The sequence below is a fragment of the Camellia sinensis genome, chromosome 5, assembly GCF_055761805.1.
Source record: "Camellia sinensis isolate YWXY chromosome 5, ASM5576180v1, whole genome shotgun sequence".
In the NCBI taxonomy this organism is placed as follows: Eukaryota; Viridiplantae; Streptophyta; class Magnoliopsida; order Ericales; family Theaceae; genus Camellia; species Camellia sinensis.
In genome coordinates, this window is record NC_138965.1 from 38,699,123 (window position 1) to 38,726,149 (window position 27,027).

The window sequence follows — 27,027 nt, forward strand, 5'->3', positions numbered from 1 at the left end:
GCCCGCAGTTGAGTGCCACTTCGGGAGCGTCTGGTTCTAGGTAGACGCAGGGTTTTCAGCCAGCTCAGTCTGTGCAGGCCTCGAGGGCCAATCCGGGAGCTTCGTCATCCCAGTCTGTGCAGCAGTCTTTTGCTCCGAGAGGTGAGCAGGTAGACCAGGGGCCTACGGGGCGCGTGTATGCTGTTACCGCGCAGGATTTAGTACCGGCTCCATCAGTAGTGAGAGGTACTTTTCTGTTTTGCAACTCGGTTGCTAATGTGTTGATAGACACGGGTGTATCTCATTCTTTTGTATCTGCTGCATTTGCATCTGTTTTGGAATTGGAGTTAGCACAGTTAGCATCTCCTATTTGTGTGGTGTCACCTCTTGGTGGTGAGTTGATTCTGAAACAAGGTGTTAGAGGTTGTGATATAGAGGTCGCCGACTATAGGCTTCCTTTTCTGTTTGTTGTCATGCCCATGAAGGGCTTTGATGTTATTTTGGGTATGGACTGGCTATCGTCATACCGGGCTGTTATCGATTGCTACCGCCAGAGGGTCACGTTATGTACCTTGAGCGGGGAGTGGTTCCATTTCTTGGGAGACCGGGTTGGTTGTGTGTTGCCACCGGGGTATGATTCGCGAGGGCAAAGTGAGCTTAGTAGTCTACTTGCCAGCTTTGAGAGTGGTGAGAGTGGTGAGACCCAGCTTGTGTTGCCAAGAGTGGTTTGTGAGTATTCGGATGTCCTCCCCGAAGATCTTGTTAGTTTGCCACCTCACCGAGAGATAGAGTTCTCTATTGATTTAGTGCCCGGCACGGCGCCGATTTCTATGGCACCTTACTGTTTTGCTCCAGCAGAGTTGGTTGAGTTGAACGTTCAGCTCTAGGAATTGCTAGATAAGGGCTTTGTTCGCCCTAGTGTTTCGCCGTGGGGAGCACCGGCCCTCTTTGTTAAAAAGAAAGATGGTGCCTTGAGATTGTGTATTGACTACCGGAAGTTGAATCGGGCTACGGTTAAGAATAAGTATCCTATGCCCCGTATAGATGACCTGTTTGACCAGTTGAAGGGTTCCCGTTGTTTCTCTAAGATAGACTTGAGATCGGGTTACCACCAGTTGAGGGTCAGGGAGGAGGATATTCCTAAGACGTCATTCCGTACGCGGTATGGCCATTACGAGTTTTTGGTGATGCCATTCGGGCTTATCAATGCACCGGCAGTCTTTATGGACTTGATGAACCGGATCTTCCGGGAATTCTTGGATCGGTTTGTAGTCGTTTTTGTGGACGACATCCTTATCTATTCGCCTTCTGAGGAGGAGCATGAGGCACACTTGAGAGTGGTGCTTGAGTTACTTAGAGCCCATAGGCTGTATGCCAAGTTTGGGAAGTGTGAGTTCTGGCTGAGGGAAGTCAAATTCTTAGGCCACGTGGTATCCGGGGAAGGGGTGTCTGTTGATACATCCAAGGTTGAGGCAGTGCAAGATTGGGCACAGCCTAAGAGTGTGTTTGAGATCCGCAGTTTTCTGGGATTAGCTGGGTATTATCGTCGGTTTGTGAAAGATTTCTCCAGGTTAGCGTCACCGTTGACTAGACTGACTCGGAAGGGAGTCAAGTTTGTGTGGAGTGAGACTTGTGAAAAGTCGTTCCAAGAGCTGAAAGTTAGATTGACCACCGCTCCGGTGTTGATTATTCCGGAGAGAGGGTTGGGTTATGCGGTTTATTGTGATGCCTCACGAGAGGGTTTGGGTTGTGTGTTGATGCAAGAGGGGAAAGTGGTAGCTTATGGCTCACGTCAGTTGAAAATACACGAGAAGAATTACCCCACACACGACCTAGAGTTAGCAGCAGCGATCTTTGCCTTGAAGATTTGGAGGCACTACCTTTATGGTGAGAGGTTCGAGGTATTCTCGGACCACAAGAGTTTGAAGTATCTGTTTACACAGAGAGACTTGAATTTGAGGCAGAGGAGGTGGATGGAGTTCATCGAGGATTATGATTTTGAGTTACATTATCATCCGGGAAAGGCCAATGTTGTGGCCGATGCCTTTAGTAGGAAATCCATTAGTGATGTAGCTAGTATAGCCATCCGAGAATGGGAGATGTTGGGAGCACTTGGGGAGTTTGATTTACTTCTGAGTGAATCCGTTGAGGCTGCGGCCTTGTTTTCTGTTGTTGCGCAACCTACACTTGTGACACGAGTGTTAGAGGCACAAAGAGGTGACCTTGAGGTAGAATCCCTCCGAGAGAAGATCTCCAGTGGGAAGGTTGAGAAGGGTTTGACGGTGTATCCCGACCTGAGTGTGAGATACCGAGACCGTTTGTTTGTACCGGAGTCTTACCGAGAGGAGGTACTCCGAGAGTTTCACCATTCGCGCCTTGCGGTGCATCCGGGAGGTACTAAGATGTATCAGGATTTGGGTCGCCAGTTTTGGTGGCGAGGTATGAAGAGAGATGTGGCTGTTTTCGTATCGAAGTGCCTTACTTGCCAGCAAGTGAAGGCCGAGCATCAGAGGCCAGCGGGTTTGTTGCAACCCTTGCCTATTGCCGAGTGGAAGTGGGAACACGTCACTATGGACTTCGTTGTAGGTCTTCCGAGGACTCAGCGGGGTAGTGATGCTATTTGGGTGGTTGTAGACCGGTTGACTAAGTCGGCGCACTTTATTCCTATGCGCGTGAGAGATTCGGTGGATCATCTTGCCGACTTGTATATTCGGGACGTAGTGAGATTGCACGGGGTCCTAGTGACGATCGTCTCAGATAGAGATCCTCGTTTTACTGCTAGGTTGTGGCAGAGTTTGCAGAGTGCCTTGGGCACTAAGTTGACCTTTAGTATGGCCTATCATCCTCAGACTGACGGGCAGTCCGAGCGTACTATCCAGATCCTCGAGGATATGCTTCGGGGTTGTGTCCTGGACTTCAGTGGGACGTGGGAGAGGCACTTACCCTTGGTAGAATTTGCCTACAACAACAGTTTTCAGTCTAGCATCGGTATGGCACCGTTTGAGGCCTTGTATGGCCGACCGTGTAGGTCTCCAGTTTGTTGGGCCGAGGTGGGTGATGCACCTTTGTTGGGTCCGGAGTTGGTTAGGGAGACGACGGAAAAGGTTGAACTTATCCGTAGGAGGCTTGTTACAGCCCAGAGTCGTCAGAAATCTTATGCTGACTGTAGAAGGAGGCCTTTGGCGTTTGAGGTAGGTGATCATGTCTTTTTGAAGATATCACCTAGGCGAGGCTTGATGAGGTTTGGGAAGAGTGGGAAGTTATCCCCTCGGTTTATTGGTCCTTTTGAGATCCTTGAGAGGATTGGCGAGGTTGCTTATCGGTTAGCCTTACCGCCGCAGTTGTCCGGAGTGCATGACGTGTTTCATGTGAGTATGCTTCGGAAGTATGAGCCAGATCCATCACATGTGTTGGATTGGACCGATTTAGAGGTAGATGAGGATGCCTCGTATGAGGAGAAACCAGTTCGGGTCTTGGATAGGCGGGATCAGGTCCTGCGTGGCAAGACCATTCCTTTGGTGAAAGTCTTGTGGAAACATCACGGAGTGGAGGAAGCCACTTGGGAACGTGAGTTGGAAGTCCGTGAGAAATATCCGGACTTGTTTGTTGATGTGTAATCTTGTATTTAAATTTTGAACTATTGTTGAACTTAAGAGCTTTTATATATGTCTTAAGTCGTGAAACATTGAAAATGTTTGGTTTATTGGAAGTATGTTTTGGGAACTTGCCTCATATTGAAGTTGAATGTAACATTATATATGTTGAATATATTGTTGAAATTGAAAAGGAAATTCGTAATGTTGATGCATGTTGAAGGTACATATGTTGTTTACATATTGTGAAATGCCCCTTGTTAAAGGGATGGGATGACCGGTAATGGGTCGAATTGTTGAATGTTAAAATGTAACATTGTTTAAAATGGAGGAAAACTTGTTTTTGAAAACTTGTGCTTAATTTCAGGGACGAAATTCTTTAAGGGGGGGAGGTTATAGCGATCCCGGGTTTACCCTTGTTGAACAGTGATCCGGGCATGTGTCTGTGGATGTTGGTAGTTGATTATTATCTTGTTTATATCCTTTTACTTCGTACTTGAGTTATAGGATTTGTTGGGCAGGTTTGTTACAGGTTGGTTGAGTTTAGAAACCAAAACTAGTTGCCTAGATTTTGACCTGTCCGCTCGAGCGGGGGTGTTGGCGCTCGAGCGGGAATTGCACCCATCCAGTATTTTCTGTGCAGTGTTGGACGCTCGAGCGTGGTATTGGCCGCTCGAGCGGGGTTGTGTGAGTGCCGCTCGAGCGGGGAGTTGGAAGCTCGAGCGAAGACCTGGTTCTGTAAAAGTTCTGGGAGTGTGTATCCGCCGCTTGAGCGGGATTGTTGACGCTCGAGCGGGAGTCTGTGAGTGACGCTCGAGCGGGGTGTTTGACACTCAAGCGGGTCGACTGGGTTTAAGTTCCATGTTTTGACTTTTTAAATCACTTTTTTCACTTTCTCTTCTCTCTCCTACTTTTCCAAGAACACCATTGTTGAGCCTCTCACTCTAGAACTCTACCTTCTCTCTAGGTTTTGATCTAGTAGGAGTGATTTGCTCATCTTTGGCCTTTACAAAAAAGTTGTTGATCGTCGAGGGCTACATTTTAATCTGAAAATTTCGAGATTTGGAGCGCGTTGGGTTTTGTCTTCTTCTCCCTTGGAGCTCCAAATTTGAGGTAGGGATATCCTACTCCTCTCTATGGATTTTGTCTTTAAATTTTGGTATTTTGAGATGTTGGGGTTGGTTTGGTAATTTGGTGAAAGTTTGGGGCTTTTGTGTTATTTTATAAAAGTTGGGGTTTTATTCATGATAAACCTAGATGCATGTTTGGCATAGAGAAATGGAATAAATGTTGAATCATTGATGAAAATGGGACCTAAGGGTTGAAATGGTAATTATGAAAAATGACCTAATTACATTGTTGATTAATTGAGATAGTTAATTGTGAGAAATGAGGAAATGAAATGGAATTGTCGAGATTGGGAATGTATGGAGTTAAAGGGTGTAGTTGAATTGTTTATCACACACCGAATTGAAATGTTGATTGAATATCCATTTGTGCATTTATTTTCTGTTTAGAAATAATTGCTTTGGGCTATCGGTGGAGGATAGTCGTGATTGTTGTAGACAATGCATGATGATTAGGCAAATGGACACTAATCAATGAAATGTGTCATGGAAGTTGACGGTGGGTAGAATACATTAACTGTATGTATTGAGTGATTGTATATAGAACCAATGTGTTTGTATACGTTATGTGTAGAGGAGGAGATAGGGGATGTACTCCGCGGTTTAGGGGAAGATAGGGGATGTACCTCTAAACCGGATAGTGTTGGGAGAAGATAGGGGATGAACTCCGTAGATACAGCTCATATGCTTATCTTTGTGAAATGTGGATACAGCTTATATGCTTATCTGTGAATGTGGGATATAGTTTTTATACATATCTTTTGAAATAACGATAGAGCTGACATGCTTATCTGTTGAAAAAGGGAAAATGAAAAGTAACTTGGACTCATAAGTCGTATGACATAAATATGTGATTTATGTGAATGTATCAGTGTTGGCCATCTATCAATTGCTAATCTTTTAGTCATTGATCATAGTTGGTTTAGTGTATTTCTACTGGGCTGTGGCTCACCGTATATGGGAATATCATTTTCAGGTACAGGTAGCATGCCACCTCCAAGGACATAGCTTGGGAGGCTAGAGGCGGACATACTTTTGTCGTTTTATTTATTTTGATGTATTACATGTAAATTCAAGCCAAAGGCCTAATGTGTAAATGAGTTAGCACTCTTTTGTTGTAACCAAGTGTTAACTTGGAAAGCTGTAAGCCCATAGGGCATTTGCTTTTGTTGTTAACATGTAATACTTTTGTAATGAAACTCTATTGAATAGAAGAATGTGGTTATTTCTTATGTCAATGAATGTCTTATTTGATGGGTTTAATGTTATTATTTTGAGGGCGTTACAGTGTGGCATTGCGAAGGGCTTCCTTTAGCTCTTGTAGTTTTGGGTTCTTCTCTATCTGACAAAAGTTTAGACATATGGAAAAGTGCATTACAAAAACTAAAAAATAATCTTGAGAAAGACATACTAGAAATATTAAAAATAAGTTATGACAATTTGGATGACCATGACAAGAATTTATTCCTTTATATTGCTTGTTTATTTATCAAAAGGGGCAAAGATTCCACGGTTAGAATTCTAGATGCTTGTGATTTCTCCTCAGAAAGAGGCATCGACAATCTCATTGACAGATGTCTCTTGACGATTACACAGAAGATTTTGATGATGCATCAATTGCTTCAAGACATGGGAAGATACATTGTTCAACAACAATCATCCAATGAGCTGGGTAAATGTAGGTTGTTGGGGCGCCACGAGGATTCCTTTAATGTATTGAGGAGAAAAATAGTGAGAAACATGCTTTTCCAATACTTGATTGAGTTTTGTTTAATGTTCTCTTCTTATCCTAATCAATGATTCCTCTTATCAGGGGACAAAAAAAATTGAAGGCCTCCACCTTGATATGCATGTTTTAGAGAAAGAAAGTTGGTTCAACAAAACCTTCCGTGACTTGGAAATTGATGCATTTGCGAGTATGGAAAATCTTATATTGCTCATGCTCAATGGTGTTGAAATCAAGGGAGGATACAAGGAATTCCCTAAGAGATTAAGATGGTTGTCTTGGCATGGATATTCTCAAAAATCCATACCAAGTGATTTTTCTTTAGAGAGTCTGGTTGGTCTTGAACTGCGGAATAGCAAGTTGGTGCGAGTTTGGAAGGGAACCAGGGTACAATTAAACAAATTCCATATTTATTTTCATTATCTTTTCTTTTGAAGATTAACATATGAATTCTGAAAATTGTTTTCCTTTTTAATGTGGCAGTTGCTTATATCATTGAAAGTCCTGAATCTCAGTCATTCCCATGGTCTCCGCACTACTCCCAACTTCACCAAACTCCCAAATCTTGAGGATTTGATCCTTGAGAATTGCATTCGTTTGGTTGAGGTTCATGAATCAATAAGTGAATTAGGGAGGCTTGTTTTCTTGAATCTCAAAGGCTGCAAAAATCTTAAGAAGCTTCCACGCAAAATTGGTCATTTAAAATCCTTGGAAAAACTTGATCTCTCTGGTTGTTCAAATCTTGATCAATTTCCTACAGAGCTAGAGAAGATAAATACTTTAACAATGTTCAATGTAGATGGAATTGACATAAATAAAATACAAAGTACCACTAGCGATGTTAAACCATGGAGCTGGCTTTTCAATCCTTTCTTATTGAAACCAAGAAAATGTCCCGAATCCATCTATTTTTCATTGGCATCTTTAGCGAGCTGTATGGTAAGCTTAAGTCTTTCAAACTACACTATGTCATATGATGATCTTGCGAAAATTCTTGGTAGGTTTTCTCTGTTACAGGATTTGGATTTAAGTAAAAATCCGATTTCTAGTCTTCCAAAAAGCATCAAAGGTCTTATTTGGCTTCGATCACTTAGGTTATCTCATTGCACAAGACTCCAATCACTACCGGAACTTCCAATGGGTTTAGAAGTGTTGGATGTCGGTGAATGTAGTTCACTGGAGATGATAACAAATCTTCCTAACTGGACTACATATCTGGCTTTGAAGACACATTTTTGTGAAAAACTGGTTGAGGTTCAAGGGATTTTCAAGTTAGAGCCCATTGGCAATGCTGATGCAAAAATAGTTAACAGCTTGGGCTTAACTGAGTTGGAATCTATGGGAAACCTTGAGGTGTACTTGATGAACAACATCACACAAACATTCAAGAAATATCTACTTCAAGTATGTTTTCTATCTATCATTGTGAGTATACATATAGTTGTTGTCACTACAAAAAATTAAGGTTTTAGAGATCAAAATTTAGGGACAAAATTATTTTTTAGAGACCAAATAATTTTGTTGCAAAAAGTGTTGTTATTATATTTTTAGCAATAAAAATTGGACGTTAGTGATGAATTATTATCCTTTAGAGACCAAATTTTTTGTCTAAAAAAATAAACCATCTTGAGACCAAATTATTTTGTCCCTAAAAGTCTATTTATTATGGACATTTTCAAAACTTTGTCACTAAAAGTCTTGTTTTTTACTTTTCGAGACGACCTTTTAGTGACTATCCTCATGACGATGAAAATTGATCCCTAAATGTCTTTTGTAACAAAATTTTCACTTTTAGAGACTAAAATATTTAGTCTCTAAAACTTTTATATGCTGTAGTGTGTATATATAATTCATAGTTGAACATTCACATGCAGACGACCTCCTCTCAAAACTCTCTCTCTCTCTCTCTCTAAAAACCTCCGCTCCAGGCCTCTCTTTGGGCCGGCCGGCCACCGCCTTTGGCTATGGTGGTCGGCTGGCCTAGCTCTTTTCGGTGTTGTTTTGGTAGTTTTTTCGTTCAATAAACTTGATTTCCCCATTTTCCCCTCCTTGGTGTGTTTGCATTGCTGCGGTAGTCTCTGTTTTTTGGTGATTCGGGGCCCGGTTTAGCTGCTTTATTAGGGGACGTCCAGGATCTTCATTCGAGCACTCTTCTGCGAGTAGGAGCTTGAGGGATGAACTCTGGTTCAGATTTGGTGGACAAGTATCGATGCTTCGCTTCGTAGGCGATCCAGTTCTGTCTGGTTTTCGTTCGTGCACTCCTCTCCGAGTGAGAGTTTGAGGGGTGAAGAAGAACTGAAGTGGGTCATTTTCTTGGGTGTTCACCTGTGAATAAGATAGCGGTGGCAGTGAGTAAGAAGAACTGTTGGGTGAGGATCTGTGGGTGAGTTAGTGGTGGTAGCGGGTGTTGATCTGCAGTGGGTGGAAATGCAGGGGAGTTGGAACTGCAGTGGGTGTATTCGGCAGATAATGTTTGGCTATGTTGGAGCTGCAGTGAAGTTTTCTGGTGGTGGCTGTGGGGAGTCTTCTAGGCCGGATAAGCAGCATAAGGGTGGGTATTGGGAGTTGCAGCAGAATAGGTGTGGTGTGGGCAGCAATGGTTGGTGTAGGCTTTGGGAGTAGGGAGTTGCAGCAGCGTAGGGGAGGCGTGGGCAGCAGCATAGGCATGGGTGGTGAGGACTTTGGGAGTTGTAGCTGCAGAGGCCTGTGAGTTGTAGCTGCACAGGCGTGTAGGGACTGTGTGGGTTGTTTGATTAGATTTTAGTTTGGGCGGTTTGGGCTGTTTCGGTGTTGGAAAAATCAAGTTTTGGTGGGTTGTTTTGGTGGGTTGAATTTGTGGGATTTCTTGTATTTTATTTTCTAGTTAAGTCCTTCTTAACTTTTTTTAAAAAATTGAGAGGCCAAGGGGTTGGTTGTATGGATGCGAGTAGCAGTAGTAGGGGTACTTTTGTACTTTCCGAATCTCTCTCGATGCATGTCGTCTTCCTGTACCTTTAATTTCATGTTGTTAAATGAAATTTTTCTTTGCCGATCAAAAAAAAAAAAAAATATAATTCATAGTTGAAATTGTTATGAATAACATGGCATAGGGGCTGTATGAATGTGGTATATACAACATATTTCTTCCTGGGAGTGAGGTACCTGGATGGTCAAGCAATAAGAGAAGTGCGCCTTCCATATCCTTCATTGTGCCTTCAGTGACTTCATTGCCTGATCTCAAGATCCAAGCCTTGAACGTATATGTTCTCTATGCATATGTCGATGAAGATTCTGAGGCCGATGAAGATTCTGAGGGGGTTTATGATTTCGATTGTATGGTTATTTGAAATAAGACCAAGGGTCACACATGGCATCATAGCCCAGTATGGTTAAGCCATTGGATGATTGCGCATCAGTTAATGGAAGTTGGCGATGATGTGAATCTCTCAGTGCATTTAGTTGAGAGTTTTAAGGTAAAGGAAGTTGGGTTCCAAATTGTGTATGATGAGCACCCTGCGATATGTAGCCAACACCACAATATTTAGGAGAATGTTGGAGATTTATCAGAATATTTTTCGGACATGCGAGATGATAATTTCCCATGCCATCATCAGCGTCATCATCCATGTTGCTAATTATAAACAACAGGTAGTAGTATCTTTCCATTTGATAAATATAATTAGTAAAAGGGTAAACAACATACTGATTTTTTTTTTTTTTTTTCAGATTTGGAGAAATTACAATGCATTCTAATGTGGTCATTATAGTACATATTTTGTATATTAAATTTATACTTTGTTAAACTATTTTATATTTTATTTATTTGTGTGTTTGTTAGGTATCTTAGAAGTTGTGGAAACAAGATGACAAATTGAAAGACAACTTGGTGCCTAGCCTAGTTGGTTGTTGGGTGGAGATCTCAAGTTCAAGTGTTGTACACCTACAGAGGAAGTCAGGATCTCACGTTCAAGATCCCATTTTAGACAATATTGTCGATATTGTATTTTAAGATATCTGGATTTTGTGTTTTAAGAATTTAGTTCTTTTAAGTTTAGAATCCCATTCTATGGGTTTGTATTTTAAGTCATTTTAAGGTATTTGGAATCTGTGTTTTAAGTTTTTAGTTATTTTATAAGTCTTTTTGAAATATGAGCACTTTTTTTTATTAGCACTGTTTATATTATACGATAATTATTTGGTACTGGACAATATTTTTAATAAATGTAATTATTTATAGTAAAAAATTTAAAACCTATTCGAAAATATTTTTTGATACCATTATGTACCGTATTAGTGAAAAAAACGGCACTGTGCTAGGGATTAACAACTTTTATTCTATATGTCCTAAAGTACCAGATGCCATTTCAAGTGGACAAGATCCCATTTTTTGGCTTATTTTGAGAAGTAGATTAAAAGTTTTTTTTTTTTTTTTTTTTTTTTTGGACTCTTTTAAAAAATGTGCAAAAAAAATAAAGAAATAATGTGAACTAAAAAGCTAATAAGCTGACTTTTAACTTAGTTGTCAAAGGCAATATCAAATCCATATATGTGTTGTACACCTATAAGCTATGCTTGATTCACAAGATTAATAGTGAATGTATTAATAATCCCATTAAATTAGTGTAGTATTCACTATCCAATTAGATTAGTATGATAAATTATCTCCTTGTCCATTGTTTGATTTGCAGTGGATAAGAAAACATATGAATGTAGGATTACAACTATATTTATCTTCTTCTCCAATCTTCTCCTCCATTAATGTTTCTTCACAATTTTTACTTTATCAAAATTTCTTCATAAACGTGGTTTTGAAAAAAATTATAAATAAATAAATAAATAAAAGCAAAATAAAAATACAAAATACAAAGGCCATGTTTGGTTTGTTTTTTATTTTTATTTTTAAAAAATATAAACTAATTTGATAAAATAAATATCAAAAAATATTTTTAAATTTTTAAAAGTTATTTTTAGCCTTCTAAAATATAAAATTATATAAAAATAATAAGTGTTTTAATTTTTAGTCAAAAGTAAAGGAGTCTTTTTATTTTATTTCCCAACTCAGGATATATAATCCCACTTCTACCCATTACTAATAATGCTTCAAATTTGTTGGATTAATTATCCATTTGATTAATAATCCTGAAATAAAATTTCAAAATAAGCACAGGATTATTTGGCTCATGAATTAATAATTCCAATCTCATACTCTAATCTTATCAATCAAACATGCACATAGGGTATCCCATTTCATTACCTAAATATCAAGTCCATATATGTGCCGAGGAAAATTAATATTATTAGGTGATATTTGAGTAAAATACGCCTTGACCGTTTTACGTTTGGTTATTTTTTTTATTTTTTATTTTGATCCTTATATATTTATTTTGAAATCCAAAATTTCAAATTTCAAATTTTGAGCGGTTGATCCATTGAGAAGTTTAGAAGGGATTAGAAGGTTGGAAGTCACGATGCATTGTTAAAATGAAAAAAAGGGGACTTGCTTTTTTGAAATAATTAAGGATAGCTCTTGGGATCAGTTTCCTCCCATATGAAGCTGTCCTTGGGTTGTTTTTTTTTTTTTTTTTTTTTTTGCACTTTCAGTGTGGTTCTTTCCTCATGTACATTTTCGAGGGATTTAATTATGCATCAAAGTTGGGCAGACAGAGTGAGGAGTTTGGAACTGAAAATGTTCTGATGATGATGCCTTTTATTTTAGGTAACTTAACACTCACTTTCTTTAAAGTTCATAAAAAATACAAATAATCCTATACTTTGGATATAATTATTCTAACATTTCTTATGATTTTAATTTATAGAACAGTTAACTTATTTTTTATTAATAATTCACTAGTCATATAAAAAAATAATAATGATGCTTCATCTCTTCTCTACTAAAATGTAAAAATAATGATGTTTCATCTTTTCTGTACTAAAATGTATATATATCTTCGTTTATTTAAATGTTTATCTAGTATCTGCATTAGTTTCAATTGATTTGACCTTATAAAAAAAAAAGCCAATGTCATTAGATCGATGGAGGTGATACCTGTCTTGGCCCTCGCTCTATTGCAAGTGACCAAAACACAATCCACCCCTGCCCCATAGAAGTGTTGGGGCAGGTAAAATCCGCCACATTTAGGCAGGTATGGGCAGGCCACGCAGATCGGATTAAAATGGCCATCCCTACTCAGGAGGGTGAGTGTAATTTATCCTTTATTTTATGTTAAAGGTTGTTTGGACTGTTCCCCTATCTCAAATTCTATTCTATCACATGATCAAGTCGCATGATAGATTCATATGATCAAGTCGCATGATAGATTCATTCATAATTCCTTAGGAATGAGAAATTGATGTTTGCAGAGTTAGATGTCTAAGACAAAAGGGGACTATTTTGTTAAGCAGAGTCTTAAAGTCCTCATCTTGTAAATTAATGGTATGTAGGTAGGTACTACTGATCATCAGTGGTGATTGTGGAATTTATTCAAGGATTTGGAAAGAGCCTGAACACATCAGTGGAGTCTCCTTACATTTTGCATTTTTTGTTTGGGGTTTCTATGTAGTTGCTTTCACCATTTCTGGCGGTGCTTGTTAGCAAGGTTGTTAAGATCGGGATCCTACATAGGATCGTTTTTGGGGTCTGGAGGATCGGATCGTAGGATCGGATCGGGGATCGTAAGATCCTACTACAACAATGAAAAAATGCAACAATTCTTATATGTCTAACTAATACGATAAAAATACATATAAAATGACCCAACAAAACTTGAGAATGTAGCGCAAATGGTAGAGCTCTCATACTTATGAGTAGATCGATGTTCAAATCCTCGCATTCTCACTTGTGTGCCTTGCTCACTAACAATAATCAATTCAAATATACATTTTGCACATTTTTTTAAACAAAGAAAACATAATAAAAGAAGGTGGCAATTCAAGTTGTCATTCAAACATTTTCCTCAAATCTTAACAAAAGAACATACTAAAAGAAAATAGCAATTCAACTTCAAGTCTTCAAGTTAACAACACTTGCACAACATTGATATCCTTAAGAAAACAAACTAAAATAAGAGAAGAATAAATAAATAAGAGACTAAAATAAGTCATCATCTTCATCGCCGAAATCATCATTGCCACAATCAACAACATTGTTGATCTCACTGTCTCCCTCATCTTCATCATCACCCACAGTGTCACCTAACTCCTCAATGTCATCATCACCAATAGTAGCATCATCAAAGTCATGATCAAAATCCCTTGGAGCATTCATGTTGTCATCCATATCATCATCATCACTTACTTCATGAATTTCATCGACATTTTCTCCAATATGGTCACGGCCTAAGTTAGAGGGAAAAAAAAAATCCAAATTAAATCCAAATTGCAACTTCTAATTAAACCTAAAAGATGTATCATGTACCTAGACTTACATGCTTGTTCCAAATCCTTTGCAAGAGCATCTACCTCCTCATCTTCTGAATGACATCCATGTCGAGCATTCCTATCAAGCACAGTCAACCAATTTCCTTCTCTTGGAAGAGTCGGCTTCTCTCTCTCTGTTATCCACTCACCGTCTGATGGAACATCATCCAAACATAATGGATTCATGATTGCTTGTCTATTCTTGTGCCTTTGTCTCAGTTTCAAATTGTACATGACAAAGACCAAGGCATTCATTCTCTTTTGGTGTAAACGATTCCTCCGCTTTGAGTGTACCATCTCAAAAGCACTCCAATTGCGCTCACACGCCGATGAACTGCCTGTTAGACTTAATACCCTAATTGCAAACCTCTTCAACTCAGGACATTCATCACCAAAAGAGTCCCACCAATCCCCTACATCGAAATTTTAATTAAGTAGTTCAAAATTTAAAGTTCTTCAAAACAAATAATCATAACATAAGATTGATACAACTTACAAATCAACTTAGGGTAAAAATAAATAACGTGGGGATTTCTTTTTTCTAGTCAAGATTGCATTTTGTATACCAAAGAGTCCTCTTGCATTCTTGAATGCATCAATTTGCAAATCTATCTTCACCCTCTCATTAGTGCCAGGGACCATTTTTTCAAGACATTTGTACAACCCAATTTTAATCTCTGCATCAGCTTGAAAATTGGGACTATAATGAAACTGAGGGTTCAAGAAGTATGCTGCAGCATGCAATGGGTGATGGAGTTGGGTTTCCCATCTTCTATCAATGATGGCCCATATAGGGTCATAGCTGACACAATTTAATAAACATTATTAATGAATAAATAAAAAGTTTAGGGAAATAGTATTAAAGAGTAAATAGCCAACACTAAATAAAACGTTTACCATGTTAGGACATTATTGAAATTCTTTTGAATTTCTTCTTTCGCACGATCCATTGCTTCATAAATGAATCCCATTGCCGGATGCTCATCCGAATCCACCAACCTAAGTACCTTAATGAGAGGTACTGCAGCCTTCAAGCTGGTAGAAACACCCTTCCAAAAATGTCGATTTTCCAAAACAATATTTTCAATTTTTTCCCCCTTTTCAGACTTCGCAAATCTACTATTCCTCCACTTCTTTGATGAAATAGAGAGAACAATGCACCTTTTTGCTCATGAAGACGTCTCAATGTCAAGTAAGAGGTAGCAAACCGAGTTACCGCAGGCCTTATAAGTTCAATGTCTTTTGTAAACTCCTTCATCCAATGAATAAGATTTGTCCTTGAATAAATGTATGGCACAATCTTTTTTCCTTTACCAATTGTAACACGATGAACTTGTATTTCCTTCTCAAAATCTTCTAACATCAAATCTATCCAATGGGCGGCACAAGGAGTCCAAAACAAGCCCTTTCTCTTATCCATTAACATTCGTCCCGCCAATTTATAATTAGAAGCATTGTCAGTTACAACTTGCATAACATTTTCTTCTCCAACCTTCTCAACAACCTCATCTAACATCTCAAAAACCTTTTCACCCGTTTTTGAAATGTCGGATGTATCTAGTGATGACAAAAAAATAGTTCCATTAGGGCTATTCACAAGAAAATTACATATGGATCTTCTCTTTCTATCTGACCATCCATCCGACATAATTGTACATCCGGTCTTCTTCCATTGTTCCTTAAACTCATCAACCAATTGTATTGTCTCATGCACTTCTTTTTTTAAAAATGTCACCCTAATTTCATGGTACGATGGTGGCACAAGTCCTTTTCCATAATCCCCAATCTTCTTAACCATGAGTGGAAATATAGGGTTCTTGACACAATTAAAAGGAATTGCTCTAGTGTAAAAAAAACGAGCTATAGTTTGACAAACATCATCTCTCTCTTCTTTGTTAAACATTTGATTGAGAGTTTTTTGATTTTGACGTCCAGATTTCTTCATCACAAATTTATCCATGGCACCCACCCGTTGTTTGTTTTGATGATGACATGATAATAGTTCCACCTCCTCTTCAGAATCATCACCAACATCAAACATCTTTCTCTTTTTATTTTGAGACTCTAATGTTTGAGTTCTTAAAAGACTCATGAACTTTTCTCTAACATCTTCTGGGACTTGAGGACATGGCTCAACATTTTGATGAGTACAAGCTAAATGATGTTTTAATCTAAATATACCTCCCGATCGAGTCACGTTATAATACTTGCATTGTACCTTTTTGGTTGCTGCATCTATTTCAATTCCATGTTCCCAACCAGGATCCGTTCAGTTACCCGCAACATTTTTCCTCTTCCTCCCTCTCCAGAACCAGAGGCAGACGTTGTTAACTAAATTCACAAACCTACAATCATATATTGAATATCATTGAATCAATTGATCACAATTTACAATTTGATAGTTGTGAAATATCAGAGAGAAAAAAGTCAAGTTACAGATACAGTCAAGATGCTGGCATAATAAATTCATGGATAAACTTTTAGCAAAGCAAAAGGGTTAGTACATAACATCTTCTTATCCATCCTTACAAACTTGTGAGACAAAAAGAACACATAGAAGAAGAGGAGGGAAAAAAATGGAAGCAACCAAATGAAAAATAGAACAAAATAAAAAACAAAAAAGAAAAATAACAAAAAAAAAAAAATAGGAACAAGAGCAGTAACAGAAAAGGGGAAAAAAATGGAAAAATGGAAAAACGGGGAAAACGAAAGAAGAAGGGGAAAAGGGAGAAAAACAAAAGGGGAATGAAAACAGAAAAATGGAAGAAGAGGGAAAAAAAAAGCAGTAGCAGAAAAGGGGAAAAAAATGGAAGACAAGAAAAAGAAGAAAGAAGAAGAAGAAGAAGAAGAAGAAGAAGAAGAAGAAGAATAAAAAGAAGTCGAACAGAGGAGAAGAGAAGTCGTCGAACCAGAGAGAAGAAGAGAAGAATGAGTCGAACAAAGAAGAAGAGGAAGAAGAGAAGAAAAAGAAGAAGTAGAAGCATACCTGGATACGGAGGCTGGATGGATTCTTCTCACTTCACTGCTGCTTTCGTCTGCTATCAGCTCTCGTCGTGACCAACTTTCCCCAATCTTTTGCCCTAATCTTATGTCGTGGGTCTTTAGAAAAGAGAGAAGGCATCAAACCTGTATTAAAATAAGAGAAAAAAGGGCCAAAAGTAGGATCGTATAGAATCGCGATCCAAATACGATCCTACGATCCCACATACGATCCCACCGATCCTGTTACGATCCTGAACAAAATGCGATTCATCATACGATCCAGATCGATTCTCCAAAAATGGATCGTAGGATCGTACGATCCTACGATCCGGATCGCTATCTTAACAACCTTGCTTGTTAGAGCATTTTTAATGGCATGATTAACATTGTATCTCAACGTGTGTTAATTAACAAAAAATGATAAAAATAAGATATCATTTTGTGTGTTAAATATTTTGTTAATTTTGTGTGAGTTGCAGTTGCTACCTTCTCATTGTTCCAAAAGACAGATACTTAGATTAATAGGCCAACTGCCATGTCCGTACAACTTTTCTTAAAATGTCATGCAATAAAAAAAAAAAATTAAATCTAAAACATGACTCAATTTAATTATATCTTAAATTTCACGGTAATCAATAAAAAAAATTTCTAAAAATTATTAGTTTGTACAGCATTAGTTTTGCTTCATAATATGCAATCAGTACATTAACATATATTTTTCTTATGAGAAATGTTAGACACTTATTTTATTTTATTTTATTTTTTTGGAATAAATTAAACACCTATAGTTTAAACCCATAAATTCATCTCACAATGCTATGGCAATGGAATTGGGTATTATATGATTAACACATCTCATACTACATATTTTGTGGATCAAATTAAGTGAAAAATTTTAGTAGTCTCAAACAAATTTTTTTTTTTAATTTCAAATTTAACAGAACCAGTTATATTTATCTCATTTATCAGTACAGGTACAGTATAATTTATCCTAAAGAAACAACAATAAAAATAGTTACTTGACTTGACCCAATTTTATTATTATTAATATTATTATTATTATTATCTTTTTGTGTTTGTGCATTCCAACTTTCTCAGCAGCATCATGTGCGCCCACCCCTTTAACCCCCTTTGCACTTCTTTCATTTGGAAAATTCTCCCGCGTGTAATGCACCGTATATATAATTTTATCATAAAATTATATAAATTTTTATGAATACACCTAAATAATCTCAAAAAAATATGTAAATTGAATGCAAATTTACGTAAATTCGCGAAAACTCACTCTTATAAATAGACTCATATGAATTTGTATTTAACTTAGGTATTTTTATAAGATCATTTATGTAAGTTTGTAAAAATTTATATAATTTTATAATAAAATTACATAAGATATATATTGCAACCGGGACCATTTCCCTTTCATTTTCCTTTGGTTGTCATGATATTCCACTCGACCTCTTTTGTCCAATCTCACTTTTGACCTTTTTTTATTTTTTATTTTTTATTTTTTTTATCATATTAATACTTTGAGTGACATCTCTTAATTTTATCTCTTAATTTCAACGTGGTTCACCCTCATATGAAGCGCTCCCACACTTCTCTCCCTTTCATTTTTAACGTTTCTAATTCCACATTATTGGGGGTGGAATTGGCGAAGCAAAATTAGGGAGATGAATCATTAGTCTAATACATTTCAAAATTCTTTTTTAAAATTTACAAAAAAAATTAACTTATTTTCAATTCCATATAAAATTAATTTGATTTCAAAACACTATTTAAAAAAATAATAAAACAAAATTCAATAAAACAAAATTTCAAAATATTTTTAATAAACTAATTGAAGTAAAAAACACAAGTTCTAAAGTTGTTTTTTTTTTTTGAACTACAATTTTATGAAATAGTATGAGTTTAAAAAATAAATTCAAAACAATTTTAAGGTTTAAAAATACATAAAATATTATGAATTCGGTAAAAAATAAAAATAAAAATTCCCACTTTCTTATAAATCATAAATCAACATATTCGCCATGTCATTCTTTGAAAATTTTCCTAAAGTAATTTAAGTAAAAGACACTACTTTAAATTTAAAATTATATTCTTAAAATATGATTTTACAAAATAAAATATATATAAAAATAAATTCAAAATGACTTTAAGTGGAAAAACTCTATAATACCAATACGTGCATCTTAAAAGGGAAACGTACCATATGTGCAATTATAATTTTTATAGTTTTTTTTTTGTTATGATTTGTACTTCATTGGTTATAATTAGAGGTGTAAATTTGGCCCGACCCATTGTTGGGATTAGCAAGCTTTCGCCAAAAATCAGGCCGGGCTAGGCCGGCCCACTCGCACAAAATATCGGCCTAAGCCCAAGTCCAGGCTTATATGGTACTCATGCCTTGAGTCGAGCTACTGGGCCTGAGCTCGAACTTTGGCGGGCTTGGGTCGGGTCTGACTATTTTTTTATTTGTTTTCACCATTTTTTTCCCCCCTTCACAAAATAGCTTGAAAATGATATTGGGCCTTGAGCGAGACGAGTGGGTTTGGCTGGTGGCCAGGCTTCAGGCCAAATTGGGCCCTAAAACATATGGCCCAGGCCCAGGTTCACGGACTAGGCTCGAGCCCGGGGCCTGGACGGATCGGGCTGCTCCAAACCACGAACAGGTTTCTGGTAGGTCGTGGGCCGGTGGGTCAATTTTGCATCCCTAGTTATAACTTAGTTGTGACATATTCTTACTGTTATTTTTGCTATGGGCGAACACTTTGGTTCCTAAAGTGGTATTTAGTTATGACCCATTTTGATATTGGTTATGACTCATTGTCATTTTGATTATGACCTATTGTGATTATTATTTTAAGGGGAATTAACTAGTAAATCCCATTTTGTGGACTTGTAATCCATAAGGTCCTAAATGTTTTCTTGGTGGCTGGGTGGTCCTTTAATTTGTTTGTTGACTGTTTTGCCACTGCTAGTATTATTGGTTGACAGTTGGCGTGGGTTTGTATAGGGAAGGTTAATGGGTGTTTTTTGTGTCACGTTGATTGGAAAAGCGCACTAATACATTTTTTAATTTAGTAGGTTTGTAACACGCGTAGAATGGGATGTGGGTTACGTCGTAAGTGTTGTTTCACGCGTAACATGAACACGCGCAATAAGGCACACTGAACTGGTTTTGGATTTTTGTTTCGGATTTCTCATAACTTGATCCTTTTTTTTTTTGATTGCCGTTGCCGTGGGTTTTGAAATTCAAATACCTGTGACCGAATCCCACAAACGTGATTTATGGGATTGCATTCGAAATAATTTTCAGATCAATTTGGTGTGGGTGTGTTGGGGTTGGTTGGGGTGATGCTTGTGGTGTGACCGAATCCCACAAACGTAAGTTGTTCATTGTTGGGTTGACGCAGAATCCGATCGCTTGCTCCGGCGGTGTACGACGGGTGATGCTTCAGCCAATCCCGCCGCTTCTCGTCCCAGTTCTCAATCTCCACCCCACTAAACTTTGAACATACAAATGCGACTAATTCTGTAAATGTGCAATGATCTTGCATATTGTATGATGCGTTCACATTACCATAAGCACACAACAACATCAAACTCCCCTCAATACCTGCAACCACATGCACATTCACTGGAAAACATATGTTGTACAATACAACAAAAGTCGTAACAAACATAATCGGGATGATAATGAAATTAAACACAATGAATCCCCCCCCCCACCCCCCACACAAAATAGGGAAAAAAAAAAATTCAAAACATGTAGGTATAACACCCACAAGAACGTTATGTTGATGGCCTTGACAAACAGAACGAACCATACACACCAAAAAAAATTGAGTTGTGATTGTCGAATCACATCAATCCCACATGTGACCATGGACACATGTGTGATGACTGGGTGTGCTACTCGTTTGTTTTCCCCTCGTTTAATTTTGGATTTGTCTTGTTGGGGTGTTGGCTTAACTTAGGACTTTGTTAATCGTTTGGGTTTATTGTGTTCGGGAGTTTTTCTGTAGGATTTTTGTTCGTGTTTATTCAGGTGTTGAATTCCACTTATTCCAGAGGGTGTGAGATCAAGTCCGAAATGTCTAGAATTGAGCTGAGAAAATTTTGGGCCGAAGGACTAGGACCGCACGTGCAGGAGAGGGCCGCACGTGCGCGAGATGAGGCCACACATGCAGGGAAGTGAGGAATTTTGAGCTTGCACACTGCATTATATGCAGGTGCGGAGTGAGATGCGAGGGAGGGACTGCTGCATGCGCGGGGAGACGCTCCACACGTGCGGGAGAGGGTGCCGCACGTGCGGGCCTGTGTGTAGTCCAAAAAGTTGCATTTTCTTCTTTTCTTGGGTTGAGTGTATATCATTATACACATCTCTCTCTCTCTCTCTCTCTCTCTAAAAACCGTTTTCTCTTCCATCTCTCTACATTTCCTACACCAAACCTCACAAAATCTTTGATCCTTCCAAACCCATTGATATTTTGACCCGAGTTCCTTCATCAAAGTGGGATAACTTCTCGAGGGCTTCGTTGTGTATGGTGAAGATCGCGTTTCAACACCGTCGAATTTGGGGATTTCTCATCTCTCTTCTCCAAAAACTTGAGGTAGGGTTTAATCTTGGAGTTATATATATATTTTTGCTAGATCTTGCGAAGATTTCAAAATTTTCCATTGTAAATGTTGAAACTTGATTTTGGCTCAAGAATATGGGTGTTTTGTGAATAGTTTTCCTCCTAGTTTCTTTTAAAAACAATCTCTTGAAAATTTGAACTACATTGCTTGAGAAAAAGAAACTTTTGAAGAAAACCCCTTTCTAGAGTTTTGAATGTGCTTGGTTTTGGTGAGGAAATCTAGGGATTTAGGGTTTGAAGGGTTATTGAGAACTCATAGACAACATTGTCATTATATTATCCCATTTGTGCCAAAATGCTTAATGATTGGAAAATTTCTCATCGATATATATATATGTGTGTGTGTGTGTGTGTGTGTGTGTGTATTAATTGATATACAAATGATGGATTTCATGAAATATGAGAAGTGAAAATTTTGGAAATTGTTGTGCCAAGATATTGATATGGTTGTGAAATGAATAAATTGTTGGGAAAAGTTCGGAATATGGAACTGTAACGCCCAAATTTCTAGCCCAAATGATAATGCAACAATCATGGCTCTCTTAAAGGAAAACCAAATATAAATTTCCATGCTTGCATTACATAATAATAATAGTTCCTCATGCAATATTACATTGATTCAACAACAAGTAAATAACCAAATAAGCACCCCCAAGGGTTTACAATCTTCCAAGGCTTAAGCTCGGTATACAAAATGGTTATTCAAACACACACACATACATAGCCCTTGGCTTACAAATAGGATCACAGCGAATGAGAACTTTAGTGCTCTCAACACACACATTTCCACGCCCTCAATTAGGCGAATTCACCACATCTTTTCCTGCACAAAAATCCGGTAGGGTGAGCATAAAGCCCAGTAGGAAATCCTTAACAAAGTATATACATTTCATACAAGTCTCAAGAGATGAATGCACATGCCATGCCATGCCATGCCATGCCTTTTTGAAAATAAAACACATCTTTATCTTTTAAAAACCATCATGCTCAATGATGTTATGCAACTTCAACTGTTCAAAATTTATCAATTTAATTAAAGGGGGTGGTGAATACAACTCTGGTAATCCCTAGGTCAGTGTCTGCAAGTAGACTATACGAGTACTACCAATTGTCATTTTTACCGGTATTAACAGGAAGGCTCGATACCTTAAACAATTTCATCTACACCGCCTATCAAGCCTTACCACTATATTTATTCCAAAACCATTTCATGAAAACTCATTTCCCAACATTCTTTTCTCAATGTAAATTTCCAAAGATTAACATAGTCCAATGAATTGAAATGCCAATGTATGCTTAATAATGCAATGCAACATTACTTCCATATTCAATTGTTCCACACAATATACCATTGTGATCAAAATTCCTGATCCTCTTTTCAACACAATTCCACAAGATGAATATATATATATATATACTTTTATATCCAATTCATTCAAGAGAATAACGTAATTCCCACATTTCGAGCAATCTCAACAATTTAGTCAATTCAAGACTAAATCAACATTTTGACAACAATTTCCAAAATAAACAACATTTCTCATTTTTTTCACAATATTCGTCATTTATATATAAATAAACAATTTTCAAAACATCCATTTATTTTGGTACACAAAATAAATATGACAACATCTTCGAAGGATTTTCAACATCTTTCAAAGAAAAGACCCAATTTCTAGGTTTTCTCACCAAAAACATTCATCTCCAAAATATTTAGAAGAATCTCCCCAAAATCATCTTTCTTCAATCAATATGGTTCAAAACCTTCAATTTCTATTTTAAAAGGAAAAGAAATTAAACACTCTTTCAAAATCACTCATCTTCTTGAAATCAACAATCAATTTCTCAAAGCTAATCAAAGGATGATTTCGAAAATCATCTAGATCTTGTAAAAACATATATATAACTATAAGAAAATCCCTACCTCAAGTTTTGTAGAAGAAATGAGATGAAACCCCCAAAATCAACGGTGTCGAAACTCGATCTTCACCGCACACAACGAAGCCCTCAAGATGATAACCAACTTTGGTGAAGAACTTAGGTCTAAATCCCAATGGATTTGGAGAAATCAAAGAGAGAAGATGACTTCTAGAGAGAGAAGCTCCCAATCTGGAATTATTAAGCGTTTTAGAGAGAGAGAGAGAGGGCTAAAAAAGTGATATGAAATATCAGATTCACGAAGTGATATAACATGGTCCGCCTGAGCGTGGAATGCCCCCACTCGAGCGTCAAATACACTAACCCAGTACTTTTGCAGGTAGGTCAAACTTCTAAAACCAAACATTCTCCGCTCGAGCGGACAAGCAACTTCGAATGCATTTTGTATTTTTTTTTTGGGCACTGCCCCTCAACCCCGCCAGGGCGCTGCCCTAGGAGCCACCAAGGGGCGCTGCCCCCTGGACCCCCGCGAACTGACCAGGCAGCTCGACCCCCACCAGGGCGCTGCCCTTGGACCCACCAAGGGGCGCTGCTCGCTGGACTCCCGCGAGCTAACCGGGCAGCTCGACCCCCGACCAGCCCAGTCAAAGTGGCAAAACATGAAAGAAGGATCAAAACTGGGATCGCTACAGGAACGTTGCTATTTAAGTGAAAAAATTAAATGCATAGGTGGCTATTATGCGTAATTACATTGAAGGGAGGAAGAATGGGAAATGTGATTGTTATGGTATCATTGTTGAGATACTTGAAAATGGAGAAATGTTATGTAGTGATGACGATTAATGTGTTGCACATTCATTCAATTGATTATTACAAGATTATTGTTTAGCTTTGGCATATTTTGTATTGGCATTTCTAACATTGCATTGTTGCAAGGTTGGATTGAGATTTGAAAACATTTACATTGAGAAAGAAATGTTGTGAAATAAATTGATTGAAATGTTTTGGGGTAAATACGTTGGTAAGTCCGGATAGGAGGTGTAGATGAAATTGATTAAGTTGGTCTGAGTGTCCGGGGTGAAAGACCGAAAACACACGCGGAGGAGGTACCACTTCATTTCCGGTTAGCAACTGGTAAAGTGGGGTTTTGGTAGTGCTAGTTATGCCTACTTACAGACACCAACCTAGGGATTACCTGAGTCGTATTTACTGCCCCATTGAATTAAATTGTAAATTTCTGAATCGTTGAAATTTCAAGTTAACATTGAGTATGGTGGTTTTCAAAAGATGTAAATGTAATCTTATTTTAAAAGGCATAGCATGACATGTGCATTTCATATCGGAGATCTTGCATAAATGTATATACTTTGTTAAGATTTCTCTATTGGGCTTTATGCTCACCCCTATAGGATTTTGGTGCAGGAAAAGACGTGGTGAACCTGCGGAACTAGGGTGTGGAAGTATGTTATGAGAGCACAAAGCTCTACCTTTTGTTGTGATTGTATTTTTTGCAAGCCAAGGGCTAATTGTGTATGGGTTCAAGAAACCATCTTTTGTGTAACCGGGCTTAAGCCTTGGAATCTGTAAGCCCTTGAGGGCATTTAATTATTTATTTTTGGATTGAGCATCCTACATGCTATAGATTCATGTATTAAGGATCATTGAATGTATACCCGCATGTAGGATCATTTTGTATAAATCTCATGAACTATATAACACAAATATTGGTGAAATACTCTTTTCTGATAATGGGCGTTGATTGATGTATTTTAATGGCGTTATAATTTTTGGGGCATTACAACACGTCCCTGATAGGGAAACGTCATATTACATACCCGAAACATATAAGCGTATTACAGACCTGCAATCGATGACCAATGTTGATGTATGCAACAACTTTCAGCAGCATCACCCGAACAACGAAACCTTAGTTTGCTACCTCACAAAACTCCTTCCACCCACATCCCTCCAATGTATCACACCCCAAAACATGGGATCCAAATTACCAAATGTGGATCAGCAAACGTATCCTACAAAATTTGCATTCAATCCCAATATACACCTCTACAGAAAAAATAAAAAAGGGGCAAACCTGTCCACACACACATCACATAAATTCAAAACGGGACCTAGTTGTCCACAAAACATGCCAAACAGGACTTGCCTATCCAAAAGAATGAACGTAAGACCATATGGAGTAATAGATTGGCAAATAGGACTTTCTAATAATTTCCCCTTATTTTAATTATGATTGAGAAAAAAATATTATGTCTCAAGTGACGTTAGTTATGATTCATTGTAATTTTTTTTTTTTAATTATGACTTAAAGTGGTTTAGTTATGATATTTATGATATTAACACAAATGCTCATAACTTGCAAAGGGCCGGATTTTTTCAGGTTTTGTGGACGAATTTTTCACTTTAATTATTTTAATAATGCTATTTCGTACTTTACCTTAATCTTAACAGTTTTAAGCTACTTACCTCTATACTTTACTTTATCTTATTAATGCTTTCCCAAATAAATTTTATTAAAATCGAGTTGGAATCAATATAAATGGATAGGGTAATTTTGTTATCCCACCTAAAAAAGTGTATATTATAAAATGACCCAATTAAATTTTAAAATTATGTAAAATATTATGATTTTAGTAAAAAAATAAAAATAAAAATCCCCCATTTCTCAGCATCTTTGTTCCCATGCTCATCCCAGCACTTTTCCCTCATTTTTCTACTCCCTTTCATTTATTATTTATTATTTATTTTTTGATTTCCCCCAACTATTCCTAGCATCTTCTTTCATGACCAAAATGTCTACCACGAAATCTCATTTACATTTGTTGCAAAATATAATTTTATGTACAAACAAGCGTTGTTAATTAGCTAACAATCATATTTACTCAAAACATCCATTTTTTTTTTGTTATGTAGGATATCTTGGACCAGCTTACGCGCACCAGACTAAGTTCTTACAGTCCGAACAAACCTTCCGAAATAGGGCTTACGTCCTATGATTCATCACCCCAAGGTATGCATTTGCTAGTTGGGATAAATCATAAATCAACAGCTTAAATTATGGTAGCATTAATCTTGAGGTGGAACTGTCCCATTGCCTAACACTTCCAACAAAAGCTCTTTCTCTCTCTCATGTGTCATTAATATATAGAATCTGTCTCCTCTCCAGTCCGATAATCAGACTGGAAGGTTTTATTAGGCTGTTGTGGGCCCTAATATGGGCACATCTTTATAATTCAAACCATTCAATATGTAGAGCTCGCTGTGTATATTATCCCTGGAAAAGATTAATTTGATCGGATATTGATAGAGATTTCAATAAATAACATTTCTATTAACAAAAAGTATAATTTTCAAAATAAATAGTGACATAAATGTGATCTTATCAAGTGGCTGTCGATATCCGATTACCGTGATTGTTGGCAAGAATAAAGTACTCCACGGGCGTTAAACATTAACGGTCCCGATTAGGACCCAAAATGGTCCAAATAAAACCCTCTAGTCCAATGACGAACTGAAAAGGAGCAAACTCCATTATGTATATCTAGTAGAGGAGCAGAGCCACTATGAGACGTAGGGGGGCATGTGGCTTTTAAAAAAATATTTTTTAGTATATTGTTTGATGTTGTCAATTTTCTCCCTTTAAAATTATATATATGCTTTAAATGTTTCTCTTTCTTCTCTCATGA

The 27,027-nt window shown here is 37.5% G+C and overlaps 3 protein-coding genes across 3 annotated transcripts; 1 reads left to right on the plus strand and 2 right to left on the minus strand.

Annotated features, from left to right (window-relative positions):
- The first annotated feature begins 6,328 nt into the window (after positions 1-6,328).
- Positions 6,329-9,751, plus strand: LOC114284258 (disease resistance protein ADR2-like). Its single transcript, XM_082871696.1, has 5 exons — positions 6,329-6,412; positions 6,513-6,812; positions 6,909-7,829; positions 8,844-9,011; positions 9,515-9,751. The coding sequence occupies exons 1-5, from the start codon at positions 6,329-6,331 to the stop codon at positions 9,749-9,751; spliced, it is 1,710 nt and encodes a 569-aa protein (XP_082727822.1).
- Positions 9,752-13,315: 3,564 nt separating this feature from the next.
- LOC114305055 (uncharacterized) lies at positions 13,316-14,936 on the minus strand. The gene is made up of 4 exons (XM_082867932.1): positions 14,718-14,936; positions 14,345-14,622; positions 13,829-14,233; positions 13,316-13,739 (listed from the first exon to the last, which is right to left on the minus strand). Exons 1-4 carry the CDS (start codon positions 14,789-14,791, stop codon positions 13,492-13,494), a joined length of 1,005 nt encoding a protein of 334 aa, XP_082724058.1. The 5' UTR covers positions 14,792-14,936; the 3' UTR covers positions 13,316-13,491.
- On the minus strand, positions 14,851-15,861 carry LOC145791340 (uncharacterized). Its single transcript, XM_082871697.1, has one exon. The coding sequence runs from the start codon at positions 15,859-15,861 to the stop codon at positions 14,851-14,853; it is 1,011 nt and encodes a 336-aa protein (XP_082727823.1).
- Positions 15,862-27,027: the final 11,166 nt, after the last annotated feature.